This window comes from Vespula pensylvanica, chromosome 6, assembly GCF_014466175.1.
Source record: "Vespula pensylvanica isolate Volc-1 chromosome 6, ASM1446617v1, whole genome shotgun sequence".
Classification (NCBI taxonomy): Eukaryota; Metazoa; Arthropoda; class Insecta; order Hymenoptera; family Vespidae; genus Vespula; species Vespula pensylvanica.
The window spans coordinates 6,425,934-6,441,280 of NC_057690.1; the positions used below are offsets into that span (position 1 = coordinate 6,425,934).

Sequence of the window (15,347 nt, forward strand, 5' to 3'; positions counted from 1 at the left end):
CCTCTTCGGCATATAGCCTCTTCTTTGCTTCGTGCCCTAATCACTGCTTTTTAAGGGCATTCCCTACTCGCGACGCAAGAAAAGTTTATGCACCAAAAAGCATCCATCGTTCTAACTGTGTAATTAAAGAAATCAACATAATACTCCGGGCTATGGTACAGAATAAAAACGTCCCTGTTCTTGAAAACCTAACACCGAGTCCCTAATCTTATTTACATAATTAATTCTTCCTTTTTGTCAACGACAAAAAGTAGAAATTTTTATGTAAATCTTCGTTTCTAATCCAATGACATAGCTGTAGTAATATATCAAAATCAGTAAGTACAACAGTTTGAACGACGATTCGATGTTATCTGACACATATCCTTGACTACGTGTTATTTCATATTTTATAAATATTTAAAAAATAAAAAAAATAAAAATAAAAGTATTATATATCCCGCGAAATATCCTAGCCTGTGGACAATCAATGGACTCGAAGAATCCATTGACCGTGCAGATTAACACAGGCACATTTACTCGAATGCCCCAGCAGATATTTATTCTAATCGATGAACCTAGAATACTAACTCTTCGCACTTTGGTGTATAAAAAATAATAAAAATTATAAAACTATGAAATCTGTGATATATCTTTATATATGTATATATCTATATAATAAATTAATAAAATATCTATATAATAAATTAATTAATCAGCGAAGAGTTAATATACTTAATACTAATTATCGAACATATTCAAAAGCCTTTAGCAATTCGAAAAAAATGAATTTCTAAACAAATGCAAAGACTTTCAAACTGTTTGATAATAATATATCACGCAATACAAAGTGTCAGCAAAATATGGAAAAAAATTGAAATTGAAAAATATTAAAAATATTAAAATTGGCTGAAACTTTGCATTATTTCCGAAGACGATACTTTCCATTCCTGAGTGGAAATATATCATCCGGTCCTACCTGCTTAAAATTAAAAACACAATCACACAGAAAATGGTATGCTACCTGCCTGCCTATAACCTATATTTAAAAAATAGCAAAGCATTCACACCAACACACACACTCCACGATTCTCTCACATACCGCCAGGGTGCAAAAGCCTAAACTAGAGAGTATACCCCGGGGCACCTCCGACACCCTAGCTCAAACGCGTATGATTTATAAATTAGGGAGTACGTACCAATTGCTGTAATCGACTGTCATGGCTAATGATTATTGCGTAAATGATTAAAGCAAAGAATACTAATACATACCAGTATATCAACATACTAGTAATATACGAGTATTTCCATATTTCCACAAAATGTGGTAACTCTACTATGCAAAACGATATTAATGATAATATATCAGATATGTAAGATATATAATTATTTAAAAATTATCGCGAAACGATGTACTATTTCACTACCTAACACGATCACACAAGCGAAAAGTACATCGTGCGCAATCACTAACGCAATGACAGCCGCCAATAAGGGGTATTTAAAACTAAACCCACACCAACTGTTTCTCACCTATACGTATAACACCTGGGCATACGTATAGATGAGAACGCAGAAAGCATGGGGAGGAGAAACGGGAATTAGTTTGTTAAAAGCTGAAAATCCTGATCTAAAAATTGATTAACTTATTCTAGGTCCTACGGGCTATGACTCTACAAGTCTCTTTGTTTCTTTGGCAATTACTCTACTCGACTTTTTTCTTTCAAAAACAATGACTATTGAGACTTTTATCAAAAAAATTAATTGAATATTTATTTAATTTTGTATGAAAGAATAATCAAAAAACCTCGGACGATTCCTTTTAGCAAGTGGCTGTTCTAATTAACAAATTAAATCTTGATTTACCACTCGTTTTCCAGAATCTATCCGTCGCGTTTGTCTTCTTGTTCTTTTTTTTTTTTTCTTTGTTCATATACATCGATACATCGAGATAAATCGCGATTAAATATATCAAGTACGAAGCAATGTATATAACATAGATCATATTACATACTTTTTTGACGAAATCGGATAAATTAATATCCGATTTCATTACTAATATCGCGGACAAACACGAATAAAAAAGTACTTATTAATTGCACTATTAATTAATCCAACCGATGAAACAAGAAGACCCTATCCTGAGCTAATAAAAATAAGCATGCACGATAGATATAAATAATAAAACATATAAACAAATAAAAATGTACCACTCGCGAGTAAATCCAAAAAAGGAATTACTCACGGTCGCGCTCGTCAATAATTTATTTAAAAAAATTACAACCAGTGACTCTTGCCGATTCGGACCTTTCATCCTCGGCATGATCGAGCACTGGAGGGACTTTAATTTTATATACTCACTACTTAAGAAGTTCTGCGATGGCTCCAAAACACTCGTCCGCGATTTAGGTCGAAATTGAGGATGGATGATTTGTAGTTGGTTGAAAATGAGGTAGGTCGACATCGAAGTTGGTTGAGATCCTCTTCAATGATGCACTGATTCTAATTCGCGATAGTTATTTATTGACGGACGGTCACTGAATTTATTTCGTGAAAAGCTACTCTGTTTTTATAAATACGGTCTGTGCGACTGTTAAAAAAGTAAAGTACTTCGCGAACAAACACTGATTCTAACGACTGCATTGCACGCAGTCCATGTAAAAACATTTATTGTTTAAACCGCGAAACGCGTACGAACAAACACTGCTTCTACTTCGCGATATTTTGATTTTAGCGACACGAACACTCGATTATTTCATTGCTACGCGCGCGATCGCAATAAAGTTCTGAAACAGAAAAATAGAAACAAATTAATTTGTACCAGAGTTCAAGAAACTGTATCAATTATTCAAGAAATTATCGAAAGTTTGAAATGTATTAAAATATGCAGTTATTTGCTCGATTGTGCTTGCTTCGTATCTTGAGATACAAACTCAAACAATATCAATTGCTCTCACATTTGGAGGTAACTTCATATAGAGACCTAATTGTTAATAAAAATGTAATAAATTATGTTATTGTTAATAAATTAATTGTTAATAATTATTGTTAATAAAAATGTAATAATATGTAATAATTCTAAAATGAAATAATAGCTGCAAGAGTAAATTCGATGAAAAATAACCTAAAAAGTATACGAATTCCTATAGCATCATACGAAATAATAAAATTTCTATAATATTAAAATAATCGTAATAAAGTTAGAATAAAAATTTTCCATAATAAAATACATAATTAAAACGAAATTAGTACTTTCGTAGATCTGTACTCGTCCAAATATTATACAAGAGTAAAGATCTTTCCTCTGACCTTTAGAGAGTCCGACGCTCGACTGTTTTTGTTTTGATCTTAGTCGGCGAATTTCTTGAAAATATATATATACAACAGAGTAATACGATCTCCATGTCGTATATACCTATTTCTTTCTATTCGCTTTACTTTCTATTATGTCTTTGTTATTAAAATGAGATAGACTTACCCATCGTATCGAAGAGATGTATAAATTGGTGTATTCAATGCTCTGTATTCTACCTCGTGAAATTCTTGGAAATCTGGAAAAATAAGATCGTATTATTATATGAGTCAATTGTGCGTATACACGAGTAAGGTGTGTGTGTGTATGTGTGTATGTGTAGATGCATATATATAATCGTATATGAAGCTCGAATTTAATACAAAATATCAATCGATGACAACTATTAACGCAAAATGATTGATTAAAATATCGTTAAAAAGTGAGAGAAGTATCGATATTATGAAAATAAAGCAGGAAAATTGAAGAAAAAGTATGACGCAATAGCTCCTTGAGCGATCTACGAGAGGCCGATTTTATTTTCGCGAATATCTTTTAAACGCGATGATGTCTCGACTTGCGAATGCGGCCTCTTACAAATCGCGTGATTAGCTATCGATTGATATATTGGAAAAGGGTGTATGTTAGAAAAAAATATTCTAATTACCTGTAATTATGCGGAGCACCGAGTACACTTGTCACTGCGTCTATGATGGCGACCAGACTACTGGTAAGGATGAGAAGTGGACCCCGTCCGTTGTTTTATTACGTCATCACAGGTACTATCCTAGTCAAATCAAATATTATTTCTTTCAATTAAAAATAATAAAAAATATAATATAAGTGCTTAAATAATACGATATGGATAACAAATGTAAATAATTCGAATTTTAAACATAGACAATAATTTTCTAATGAAACAATTATATTTTCTAAAGATATAGAAACGTTAAATAAATACGCACTTGTATCACAAGTACCTAGATTATCCTTATGCTTTATATATTACGCGCGAAATGAGCTATTGTTAAATCAAAATAATTCCATGGATGTATTTATGCGTATATATATATCTGTATATATGAATACATATATATTTTATAAACACATGAAAAAAATAATACTTCTTTAAATATTTATTTACACATATCGAATAATTACGTAATTTATGACCGAAGTAATGTATCGATAGATTAGTATCTGTCGATAATAATTGTACATGATTGAGAATCGAAAAAAAAGGAACGAAGAAGAAATGATACATATGTAAATAATTGGCTTTAGAAAAAGCAGCGGAAGCTGCAACGAACAAGAAATTGATCGGAATAAGGTAAGAAAAAAAAAAAGATTTAATCTAGATTTTCGAACATCACTGATCTGTAAGTATTAGCACATTGACCAATATCATTCTTTGCAAAAATATCTGTATTTAATCGCAGAATATACATACAAAAATATTTTCTCTCGTGTTATCACACAGATGTTGTACACATTCACACAAATACATGGAATCGAGCATAATGATAAAGGACATTGTTTCCAATCTGTGAATACTACTAACCTACGTAAATCGACACGCTGTATACATAACTTTTTAGAAAAATTCGTATTTTCAATACAAAGATAAGTACAAACCAATACTTTTTCATTTGTTTACATACATTTACTATATAGCTACGTAAGAATTTCAAATTAGTTTTGTATTCCGACGAATGAACATCGAAAATCTATCTTTCAAAGACGAAAGCACAGAAATTAATATTTTCCATAATTTTTCAATTATTTAAACAGTTTTTAATGTTTGCGGAATACAAAAAAATAATATTCAAACAATAATACATTCGTTCAATAACACAAAGATCATAACATACGAGAAACAAAATAATTTTAATATTTAAAAGTTCTAACCTCTGAATCATTGATCTTGTGTAATATAAACATACGACATATCTCTTTTCAGTACCGAAAAGTCGAGTTCGATTTTCGTATTTTGGTTTTGATCGGATGGACGATCTTTGAGATGTACATCTCTTGTTTTCAATATCCATTGTATCTTATTCTCTCTTGATTTTCTTTTGGGTTCTACAGTTTCAACATACGCGTACGCTTCGGCTTTCTTTCGAAGAAAGTTCTACGGTAATGAACTTCGTTTGATTTCTAAAAACGAATAAAAGACCGATCGTTTAGTAGTCTGTTTATGTGCTGTCGAGTAAAATGATTCGCTATTTGTAAGTGGAGACTGACCTTCTTCGAATAAATAAGTTGAATATATCAAAATATATCAAAATTCTAAGTTAGTTTTTTAAGAAAACGCACAGAAAACTTTTCTATTCTTTTATTTCTTTTCTGTTTCGTGACTTTGCATTCCGACGAATGAAATTAAAAATTCTCAGAGAATGCCATCGGTACAAGTAATAACGAAAAGTTAATGCAAGAAAAATATGTTCGAAGATTGTTATCAATTGTTTTAATTGAAACAATAAACAATTATTTTTTTTTAAGATACCTAATGTAAGTTCTCGCCACACATATCAGATTCATGCGACACGTACATTTGGATAAATTGAACTAGAAATAAAAGGTATAAAATTTGTACAACAGATATTTTTCAATTAATTTATCTTCAGAGATGTATAATTCATTATATGGTTTTTTCTTGCTTTTATCAAATGTAATAAACAATAGTGTTTCTCTATTGCGTTTGTAGTTCATATTTTGTCCATACGGTATCGCTAAAGTCATTCGCGTTTCGAGCACGAGGTAATAAATAAACTTAATTAAATTCGTCATAGAATTTTTACATAATGGCAGTTTCTATGGTAAGAAGATTAACTTCTGCTTTCCGAAAAATTGAACAAGCGTTGAACATAATTTTTAATCGTAAATTTCCTCCAGGTAAATAAAAATTTCTTCGATATTTTAGGTTAATATTTACTTTTATATGTGCATGTATATACTTATATAAAGAGAAAGGTAAATTATTACATAAGCTACATTATAATATCTGCTCTTTAATGATCAAAAACATTATCATCTTTCTTATCAATTTTCTTTAATTTCTTTAGAAGCATTATATGCAATAGATTGTAATGGCTTAAATCTTCCATGTAATGTAAACAATCGTAGTCGATTTTCTCTAAAAGACATTATTGGAGATGGATTTTTATGGGGAGTTCCAACAGTAAGACGTACCATTGAAAAACGTATGAGTAGAAGATTTGGAATTCCAAAATATAACTGGAAACCACCTGTTCCAAAAACTAATCTTTTGATGTGTCCTAATTGTGGTAGTCATCACGAAGCTGGGCTTTTATGCGGTGATTAGTTGAATTCAGTATTAAATTTTTTAATTTTAATTTAAAGTACATAAATACTTAAAAGTACATATACATTATTACTTAGGATATTGTTATGAAAAAGTAAAAATAGAAACAAAAGAGATGCAAGATGTCATTCAACAAAAATTAGGATTAAGTGCAGTTGAAGAAGATGTTATTGTTATTTATGAAGGAGAAAATAACAAGACAGAAGAATTCTGGAAGGTACTTCAATAATTATTTGACTATATAATAAGTATTTTAGGTTTATACTAATATAACAAATATGTTTATTTTACATTATTTTAAAATTTGATTTGTACCATTAATTTTTTTATTTAGAACCAAAAAGTAATAGAGATGCCAAAGAAACGACCTGAATGGTTTCATAAAAATCTTCTTGAACCATCTACGGTTGAACCTTCTGATAGTAAGGATATAAAACCTCCACAACTTGCTTAAAACAATTTAGACTATTTTCAAAAAAAGTTGTTTGGACATCTATTGTATCCCTTTTTTTTTTAATGCTATTTTAATCATTACAGAAATCTAATTTTCATAAACAATTTGTAATATCTTTGTAATGTCAATGTGTTATTTGATTTGATCTAGAAATATTTTTATTGTGAAAATAAGTAGTATATTTGTAAATAATTTCTATATTCAGCATTATGCAAGATACAAATATATAATCTATAGTAAAATATTTGTTGGCTATCCATTCTGTATAATTGATGCAATAATATATTAACATTTTATAGAATTCACTGATTGAGAACAATGTTATAAATAAGGCAAATAGATCTTTGAAAGTTATCAATTATTTACATATCTTACTATCTTGTACTTATCAACAGTAACTTAGACTGCATTAATAAATTGACAACAAATTTTATAGAATTACTTTTCATCACTTTTCTGTACATAGGATTAATGTATAAGTTCAAACCCATCTACAGATGTGTCTTTTGTAAAATGACTTAAAACATGTTCATGAAATTCTGCAAATGGAATAGACTTTCCATAAAAAGATCCACATAATGGACAAATTTTATCATTAGTATCTGAATTTTCAGCAGCACATTTTTCTAAAGATAAACTTATAGGTGGTAAACTTGTTTGTGTCGAACCATGTTCTTGAAAAATGTCACCTGAATTAAATTGTATTCCTATATGCACAACTTTTTTATTCGCATTTTTACGACAACCATTACACATTCCTCCTATAAAAATATTATATGTTAGCTTATAAAATGATACTTTGAAAGATAATTAAAAAGATGTTATTTATATATGTGAATTTATATACCTCTTTTAATTTTTTTCATATTCTGTATAGCTCTTTTCAATCTGTTTTGTTGTGCTAATAAGGCATCCTTCGTTTGTGATAATCTTACATCATGTTGCTTTAATTGTTCTAATGAGTCTGTATCAGAATCTTCTGGGTAAGTGAAACCAATATTTTGTAAATTTAAATCAGCATTGTTCTGTAATTCTACCATCTAATACATAAAATTATTATATTATTTTTATATGATAAATATTCTTGATAATTAATTATATTCTTAAGTTAATGCCTTAAAAAAGAACACTTCATATTTACCTCTGCATACTGCTGTTCAAGGTCTGATTTTTCCAACATAATACTGTTGATTAGTTTAAGTGATATTTCTTCCAAACTTTGTTCCTTGTCACCTATATATATTTTTTATTGTTTTTAATGTTGTTTAAAGAATATTTTATTTTAAATTAGCTTAAATTATACGTTTTTATACATACCATTATCTATACCCAATATACACTTATTTGTTTCTTGTTTAATAGGAGATGGAATATTACAAAAACTATGTGACATTATATCGAATGGTTGAGTAGAAGGATGCTGTTTTAATGCATCAGAAATTTTTGTGAAATGCATTTCTAAAGACTTATTGGCTTTTGATAATCTAATTAGTCTGTTCCATAAATGACGATTTTCTGCAGCAACCATAAAGACATGATGAGTTAATTGTGATTTTTGTTTTTTAAGATTCTCTACTTTTTCCTGTAAAATATGCTAATATATGAAAACAGACAATTTGATATATATACAAATGCTAGGAGATACAATACGTACTTGTAAAGTTTGAATGACAGCTTTGTCATTACTATTGACTTTTACAATTGCAGTAGATCTGTCGTTTCCACATTCCAGCCTTAAACATAAATTTTCTTCTTCTACAGCAGCTAATCTAGTTTGTAATTGTTGACAACGTTCTTTCATGGTTTTGAATGCGATCAACAAAGCATGATAAGATCCAAAATTATCATTTTCAGGATTTTCTTTCATATCCATTATATTCATGATAGTATTTATCGTTGTGTTCTAAATCGCATTAAAATTTACACAGCAGCTCGAAGATTAATTTTTAAGGATTAATTTATATCAAGACAAATTCGTATTACGCTTTGTGTTACAATTTGTACAATTTTCAATAGCCTTACTTTTTCCTTTGATGACAGGTCTTGCGTTTTTTTATTTTAAAACTCTTTAGATATATTTTTATAATATTCTATCATTCGTAGCAATAGAATAATCACTGAATATTTCACTTAGTTGGATACTTAGATGCATACGTCAGATGAATGACATTAACTAAACTTTTAAACATTGTTATCATCCGTCAAGATTAATTTTCACGCTGTCATAGCATCGATATGTTACAGCTCGTTGTAGCATTAGTAATACGAATTAATGATTCTCTCTGTTGACATATCAAAACTTATATGACTGTCAGCTACATATATTGCCAAGTGCAATGATAAAAATAATCTAATTCAAGCCATTTATCATATGAAATTTTGCAATATCATGTTTTTTACGATGTTTTACGGAAACTTATCAAGGAAACCAAATATGTGGAACAGAATAAAAATTTTAGTTCTCTCCCGCTATCGATAGGTTCGCTCACGTTCTCTTAGTTTCACTTACGTTCGCTTAGGTTCGCTCAGATTGCGTTTACTCGTCTTCCTAATTCATAAAAGCGATAAATTCGAATGTAAGTAATAGAAGAGTTTTTAATGCATTTGAAGGTACTTATTTTATGAAGTATTATTTTTATATTCAAAAATTTTCGTCTTTTCATAATATGGTAATATCAGTCTCCAACTATTTAAAATATTATACATTATCTTTCACACTTTACTTGTAAACTATATAGATAATATTCTAAAAGTAGTTTGAATCATTGTTAACTAAATAATGAATTAAATAATATATATCAACGAACTGATTCAATCGCATAATTTTGAGAATTTTTTATTACTTTTAGAGTTGTTAATCATATTAAAAAGTACAAAATGGAAGACGTGGTTGAAGGTCTGAAATCAGTTCGTGACAAAATCATCGCTGCATCTGCTAAACGAGAACCGGTATGTCGCCATTTTGTTGTTAAACAGATAAAAGGCGAAAAAGCGTAAAAAAAGTGGGAAGAATACGTATATGACCACTGCTATGTTTTTTCGTAAAAATATAACATTAACTTTAAATTCAAGTCATTTATTTAAATCAAATCCATTGTCCTTGGTTTACGTCATATGCACATACATACAAACGTATTCTTTACAATTCTATAAAAAAAGTTGTGTTTTGTTAGGTCGGCACGATACTTTCCATTATTTTATAAATATTTTATGCGTGTGCATATGTATTTTTTTTTCATATCAGAGGTTATGAACATTGTATGTATTTTTTGTTGTGGTCACACAGATGTATCATGGCGATTGTGAATGATAATCATTAAAGCAAAATACGAACAAAGTAGAGCACAAAGGTTTCACATAACGGGTTTACACATTCTCAGATATTCACAAAATACAAATCGGCATTTAAATCATTTTACTACAAAAATTGAAGTATCGTGAGAGTCTTACTTATTGTATAATCAATGACTAACCGGATGTGTCGTCATGTCGTGTTGGCCAAGTTGGAATAATCTTGACATATTTTTTCAACGTCAATTTTCTAACCACTAAACAAGAATATTCGTATTGAAGAGTGAAAATAAATAAACGAAAATGGTCTTAGCCGACCTAGGACGTAAAATTACGTCGGCTTTGCGGTCGCTTAGCAATGCGACCGTAATAAATGAGGAAGTATTAAATTCTATGCTGAAGGAAATATGTGCAGCATTGCTTGAAGCTGATGTAAATATTAGGTTAGTCAAGAAATTAAGAGAGAATGTTCGCACTGTTATTGATTTTGATGATATGGCTGGAGGTCTTAATAAGCGGCGTATGATACAAAGTGCTGTTTTCAAAGAATTGGTGAAATTAATAGATCCTGGTGTTAAAGCATATCAACCTGTGAAAGGCCGTCCCAATGTGATCATGTTTGTTGGCTTGCAAGGAGCGGGTAAAACAACAACTTGCACCAAACTGGCTTACCATTATTTAAAGAAAAATTGGAAAGCATGTTTAGTCTGTGCTGATACATTCCGTGCAGGTGCATATGATCAAATAAAACAAAATGCTACAAAAGCAAGAATACCATTTTACGGCAGTTATACAGAAGTGGATCCTGTGGCTATTGCTCAAGAAGGTGTAGAAATGTTTAAGAAAGAAGGCTATGAAATTATTATTGTTGATACCAGTGGGAGACATAAGCAAGAAGAATCATTATTTGAAGAGATGTTACAGGTTGCTAATGCTGTTCAACCGGATAACATAATATTTGTAATGGATGCAACAATAGGTCAAGCATGCGAAGCTCAAGCTAAAGCATTCAAAGAACGTGTAAATGTTGGTTCTATAATCATAACAAAATTAGATGGTCATGCGAAAGGTGGAGGTGCTTTGTCTGCTGTTGCAGCAACACAAAGTCCTGTAATATTCGTTGGAACGGGAGAACATATAGATGATTTGGAACCATTCAAAACAAAACCATTTATTAGCAAGCTATTAGGTATGGGAGATATAGAAGGACTTATTGATAAAGTAAATGAATTAAATTTAGATGATAATGAAGAATTACTTGAAAAAATTAAACATGGTCAATTTACTTTAAGAGATATGTATGAACAATTTCAAAATATCATGAAAATGGGACCATTCTCACAATTAATGGGAATGATTCCTGGATTTAGTCAAGATTTTATGTCAAAAGGAACTGAGCAAGAATCAATGGCCAGGTTAAAGAGACTTATGACTATTATGGATAGTATGAATGATGCAGAATTAGATAGCAGAGATGGTGCCAAATTATTTAGTAAACAACCAGGAAGAATTGTGAGAGTAGCACAAGGTGCTGGCATAACAGAAAAAGAAGTAAAAGACTTAATAACTCAGTATACAAAATTTGCAGCTGTTGTGAAAAAAATGGGTGGTATCAAAGGCTTATTCAAAGCAGGTGATATGGCTAAAAATGTTAATCCAACACAAATGGCAAAATTGAATCATCAAATGGCAAAAATGATGGATCCACGTGTCTTGCAACAAATGGGTGGTATGCCAGGCCTTCAGAATATCATGAAGCAATTGCAACAGGGAGCAGCGGGTGGATTGGGTAATTTAATGGGAGGTTTTGGTGGTAAATCTTGAAAGAATGATGCAGGCAGTGCAGCTACTGCCATGACGTACTGCCGTACACAGCCATCAAGAAAATGTCGAAGAATTTAAATTGCCATCAACAGTACTGAAAAAAGGATCGTACTACAAATATATTCTGAATATATTTTACGAGCCTTGAGATTGTGCAGAATTAACATCGAGTGAAAAGTCACTGATGTACCATTTTAAATAAACTATTAATTTGCATATTAATTTGACACAATAAATGTTTTAATGTACATGCAATAAATTAGATACCACAGGGAAAGTGTTTTATACATCCTTTCTTATGATCCTTTTTTATGAAAATAGTTGTAATGTCATCGTATTAATGAAGTATTTTATTCAAGTAATGTTAATAGTAGTTCCATATTGACCTCGCATTTCATGTATGCAAGTTTATTATTTATTAACGAATATATCTTTATAAAGAAAATAAAAAATCTTAATTTGTTTTCCCAGGAATATACCTATTTTGAACCTCGTTTAGTAGCTGTAAGCAAATTAAAGCCTCCAGAGTTGATTGTTGCTGCTTATGAGGCTGGTCAAAGACATTTTGGAGAGAATTATGTTAATGAATTGAAAGAAAAAGCATATGATACATCTATCATTGACAAATGCAAAGATATTCGATGGCATTTTATTGGACATTTACAAAAAAATAAAGTGAACAAAATTATAAGTTTGCCAAATTTATATATCATTGAAACTGTTGATAACAAGCAACTTGCAACTGCAATTGATAATGCATTTTCAAAAGTAAATAAAAATAACTCACAATTGAAAATTATGGTACAAGTCAATACAAGTGAAGAAGAAGGTACAATAAAATATTTTATATTGTACTCATCATATTCCATTATTACAACTAAATCTAAGAATAATTTCCATTTTATCTTCTCCATATATTATAGTAATAGTTAACAATTTAAACATATTTCATTCTATTCCAATTATCTTGTACAATTGCAATATAATATGCTTAATTTATAATAAAATATTATTGCTTAATCACATTATTTATATATTTCTTTTTCTTATACTTTACTATGTGTTACTTTATATATTCTAATATTTCACAGGCATATAATATGGTTGGTTAATGTTTATATTCATTTTGATTTTTTATTACTGATATTTAAATTCGGTTGTACTAAAAAAAATATTAATTAATGTTTTTTATAATAGTGATATAGAAATTTATTTATGTTAATCATGTTGTAACAATAAAAATAACATTCATATTCCATTGAAGCGTGTATAACTGTATTTATGAAGTTTAATGTTTTTAGCAAAAAGTGGTTGCAAAGTAGAAGAAGTATCAGAACTTGTGAAGCATATTATGGATAACTGTAAGCAATTGGAATTTACTGGTCTTATGACAATAGGTATTTACGGATACGATACTTCAAACGGCCCAAATCCAGATTTTCTATGCTTGAAAAAATGTAGAGAAGATCTATGTAAAGAATTAGAACTTGATATAAAAAAAGTGGAACTTTCAATGGGGATGTCTACCGATTATGAACACGCGGTAAATTTATGAAACATTTTATCTACACGAAATATAAATCAGGCAAGTTAATTAAATTTTTTATAGGTATTACTTGGAAGTACAAATGTAAGGGTGGGTACTGCTATATTTGGCGAGAGACCGAAGAAGGGTGCTCAATAGTACTTATTATTAATAATATGTAAAATATATAATTGATTACTATAATGAAAGAGAAGATTTTTGTTTATAAAATATACTTAATATATTGAAATAGTCATGTAATGTAATTACTGTTTTTCTTATTTTGCGATAAACGAAATTGTATTTCCAGAGCTTGGATACACAAAATATCTTCGTAACTACCATTTGATTCTACATAATATTAGCGAATATCAGAACTATGTTTTCTAAACATTTTCTAAATTTTTCTGGTATTGTCTAGCTTCGGCCAGATTTTGAAAACCACAGATATTGTTACTAAATTTAATATAATCTATCATTGCATTACCATCTTGCAAATAAATTGGTGCTTCCTCTAAGGCACGATCAATTTCCTTAATTGTAAATTTGTCACCAAATTTTTGAAGATCATCTCGTATCCTAAAAAAAGAAAAAAACAATATAATTTATTTTCATTGTATTAATTTTTTTTTTATTTTTAAGACTCATCACTTGTTTTCTGGAATCATTCCGATGTTTTTCATATCCCAAGTTGATAGTGCAGCAGTAATAACTTCTTCAGGGTCCATTTCACTAACTTTTTGTCTATTAATAAATTGTATGTGTATATATACATACATAAACACACACACAGAAAGTTAATCTTGTTTCTTCATATGATTTTTTACATTATATAATATTGCTTAACTCACCCAAAAAGTGTAATAAACGCATCGAAGTCAATCGGAGTCGGTATTTCTGATAGCATACGTTGTAATTGCTCTTCAGATACGTCGGGTTGGCCCATGGTTATGAAAGTAAATTTTAAGTCTTCTAAATCAATGATACCGTCGCAATTAAAGTCAAATAATTGAAATGCCTGAAAAAATACACAATCCGTATGCAATTGTTACAAAAAAAAAAGACTTAAAATTAGAACAAATTAAATAAGTTACTTCTTTTAACTCTGACAATTTGATCAGATCACTTTTTCCTACTTCATTTTTAATCTTTACTTCTTTGGGTATTGAAACAGCATTGAAAATCTTCGATTTCTCCACGGGAATATTATCTTGTAAATTTTCTGTTTTTACACTTTCTGTATTAGATTTTTCTTTTTCTTTTTCCTTTTCCTTTTTCTTCTCTTCTACTGATTCTTTAACACTCTCCTTCAATTGTCCTTCAGCTACCTTGGATGATTTTTTCTTTTTCTAAAGATAACATTTGAACATTTTTTTATATGATTAATACGCGGTTATTTCACTGATCTAACATATATAGTTGAGAAGTAATATTTGTACCACTTTTCTTTCTTGATTCTCTTTATTATTTTCTTCCTTCTCAGAATCAGGCATTTTTATTTTTTTTTTCTATGCTGGATTAAATTATGCTCAAACGACTATTTTGATGGCACAAAAACTTTAATAATCGACAAGATGTATAATAACTATTAATTAATCTATATTATCGTATTTTCATACTGTCCAGAAATTAGCAGGCCGCGCTCTTTTATAGATCT

The 15,347-nt window shown here is 29.6% G+C and overlaps 5 protein-coding genes and 1 long non-coding RNA gene across 7 annotated transcripts; 3 read left to right on the top strand and 3 right to left on the bottom strand.

The window, feature by feature from the left end:
* Positions 1 to 2,711: 2,711 nt before the first annotated feature.
* LOC122629966 lies at positions 2,712 to 3,991 on the bottom strand. Its single transcript, XR_006327382.1, has 3 exons — positions 3,939 to 3,991; positions 3,458 to 3,530; positions 2,712 to 2,765 (listed from the first exon to the last, which is right to left on the bottom strand). It is a non-coding gene; the product is annotated as an uncharacterized LOC122629966 (long non-coding RNA).
* A 1,993-nt stretch (positions 3,992 to 5,984) lies between these two features.
* Positions 5,985 to 7,773, top strand: LOC122630033 (39S ribosomal protein L32, mitochondrial). The gene is made up of 4 exons (XM_043814053.1): positions 5,985 to 6,166; positions 6,337 to 6,588; positions 6,674 to 6,813; positions 6,931 to 7,773. Exons 1-4 carry the CDS (start codon positions 6,076 to 6,078, stop codon positions 7,048 to 7,050), a joined length of 603 nt encoding a protein of 200 aa, XP_043669988.1. The 5' UTR covers positions 5,985 to 6,075; the 3' UTR covers positions 7,051 to 7,773.
* On the bottom strand, positions 6,855 to 9,900 carry LOC122630029 (protein spindle-F). Of its 2 annotated transcripts, XM_043814047.1 has the most exons (7): positions 9,560 to 9,900; positions 9,079 to 9,332; positions 8,705 to 8,981; positions 8,368 to 8,632; positions 8,192 to 8,283; positions 7,898 to 8,090; positions 6,855 to 7,811 (listed from the first exon to the last, which is right to left on the bottom strand). In XM_043814047.1, the coding sequence occupies exons 3-7, from the start codon at positions 8,930 to 8,932 to the stop codon at positions 7,519 to 7,521; spliced, it is 1,071 nt and encodes a 356-aa protein (XP_043669982.1). In that variant the 5' UTR covers positions 8,933 to 8,981; positions 9,079 to 9,332; positions 9,560 to 9,900; the 3' UTR covers positions 6,855 to 7,518. The 2 variants fall into 2 exon arrangements, with proteins under 2 accessions (XP_043669982.1, XP_043669984.1); XM_043814049.1 differs by lacking the exons at positions 9,079 to 9,332; positions 9,560 to 9,900 and having other exon boundaries at positions 8,705 to 9,040.
* LOC122630031 (pyridoxal phosphate homeostasis protein) lies at positions 9,589 to 13,942 on the top strand. The gene is made up of 5 exons (XM_043814051.1): positions 9,589 to 9,626; positions 9,900 to 9,999; positions 12,637 to 12,994; positions 13,467 to 13,708; positions 13,775 to 13,942. The coding sequence occupies exons 2-5, from the start codon at positions 9,928 to 9,930 to the stop codon at positions 13,847 to 13,849; spliced, it is 747 nt and encodes a 248-aa protein (XP_043669986.1). The 5' UTR covers positions 9,589 to 9,626; positions 9,900 to 9,927; the 3' UTR covers positions 13,850 to 13,942.
* LOC122630026 (signal recognition particle 54 kDa protein) lies at positions 10,645 to 12,442 on the top strand. The gene has a single exon (XM_043814044.1). The coding sequence runs from the start codon at positions 10,645 to 10,647 to the stop codon at positions 12,163 to 12,165; it is 1,521 nt and encodes a 506-aa protein (XP_043669979.1). The 3' UTR covers positions 12,166 to 12,442.
* Positions 13,943 to 13,962: 20 nt separating the features above from the next.
* Positions 13,963 to 15,261, bottom strand: LOC122630030 (myosin regulatory light chain LC-2, mantle muscle-like). Its single transcript, XM_043814050.1, has 5 exons — positions 15,130 to 15,261; positions 14,785 to 15,039; positions 14,542 to 14,708; positions 14,342 to 14,434; positions 13,963 to 14,269 (listed from the first exon to the last, which is right to left on the bottom strand). The coding sequence occupies exons 1-5, from the start codon at positions 15,181 to 15,183 to the stop codon at positions 14,077 to 14,079; spliced, it is 762 nt and encodes a 253-aa protein (XP_043669985.1). The 5' UTR covers positions 15,184 to 15,261; the 3' UTR covers positions 13,963 to 14,076.
* Between the last annotated feature and the right edge of the window lie 86 nt (positions 15,262 to 15,347).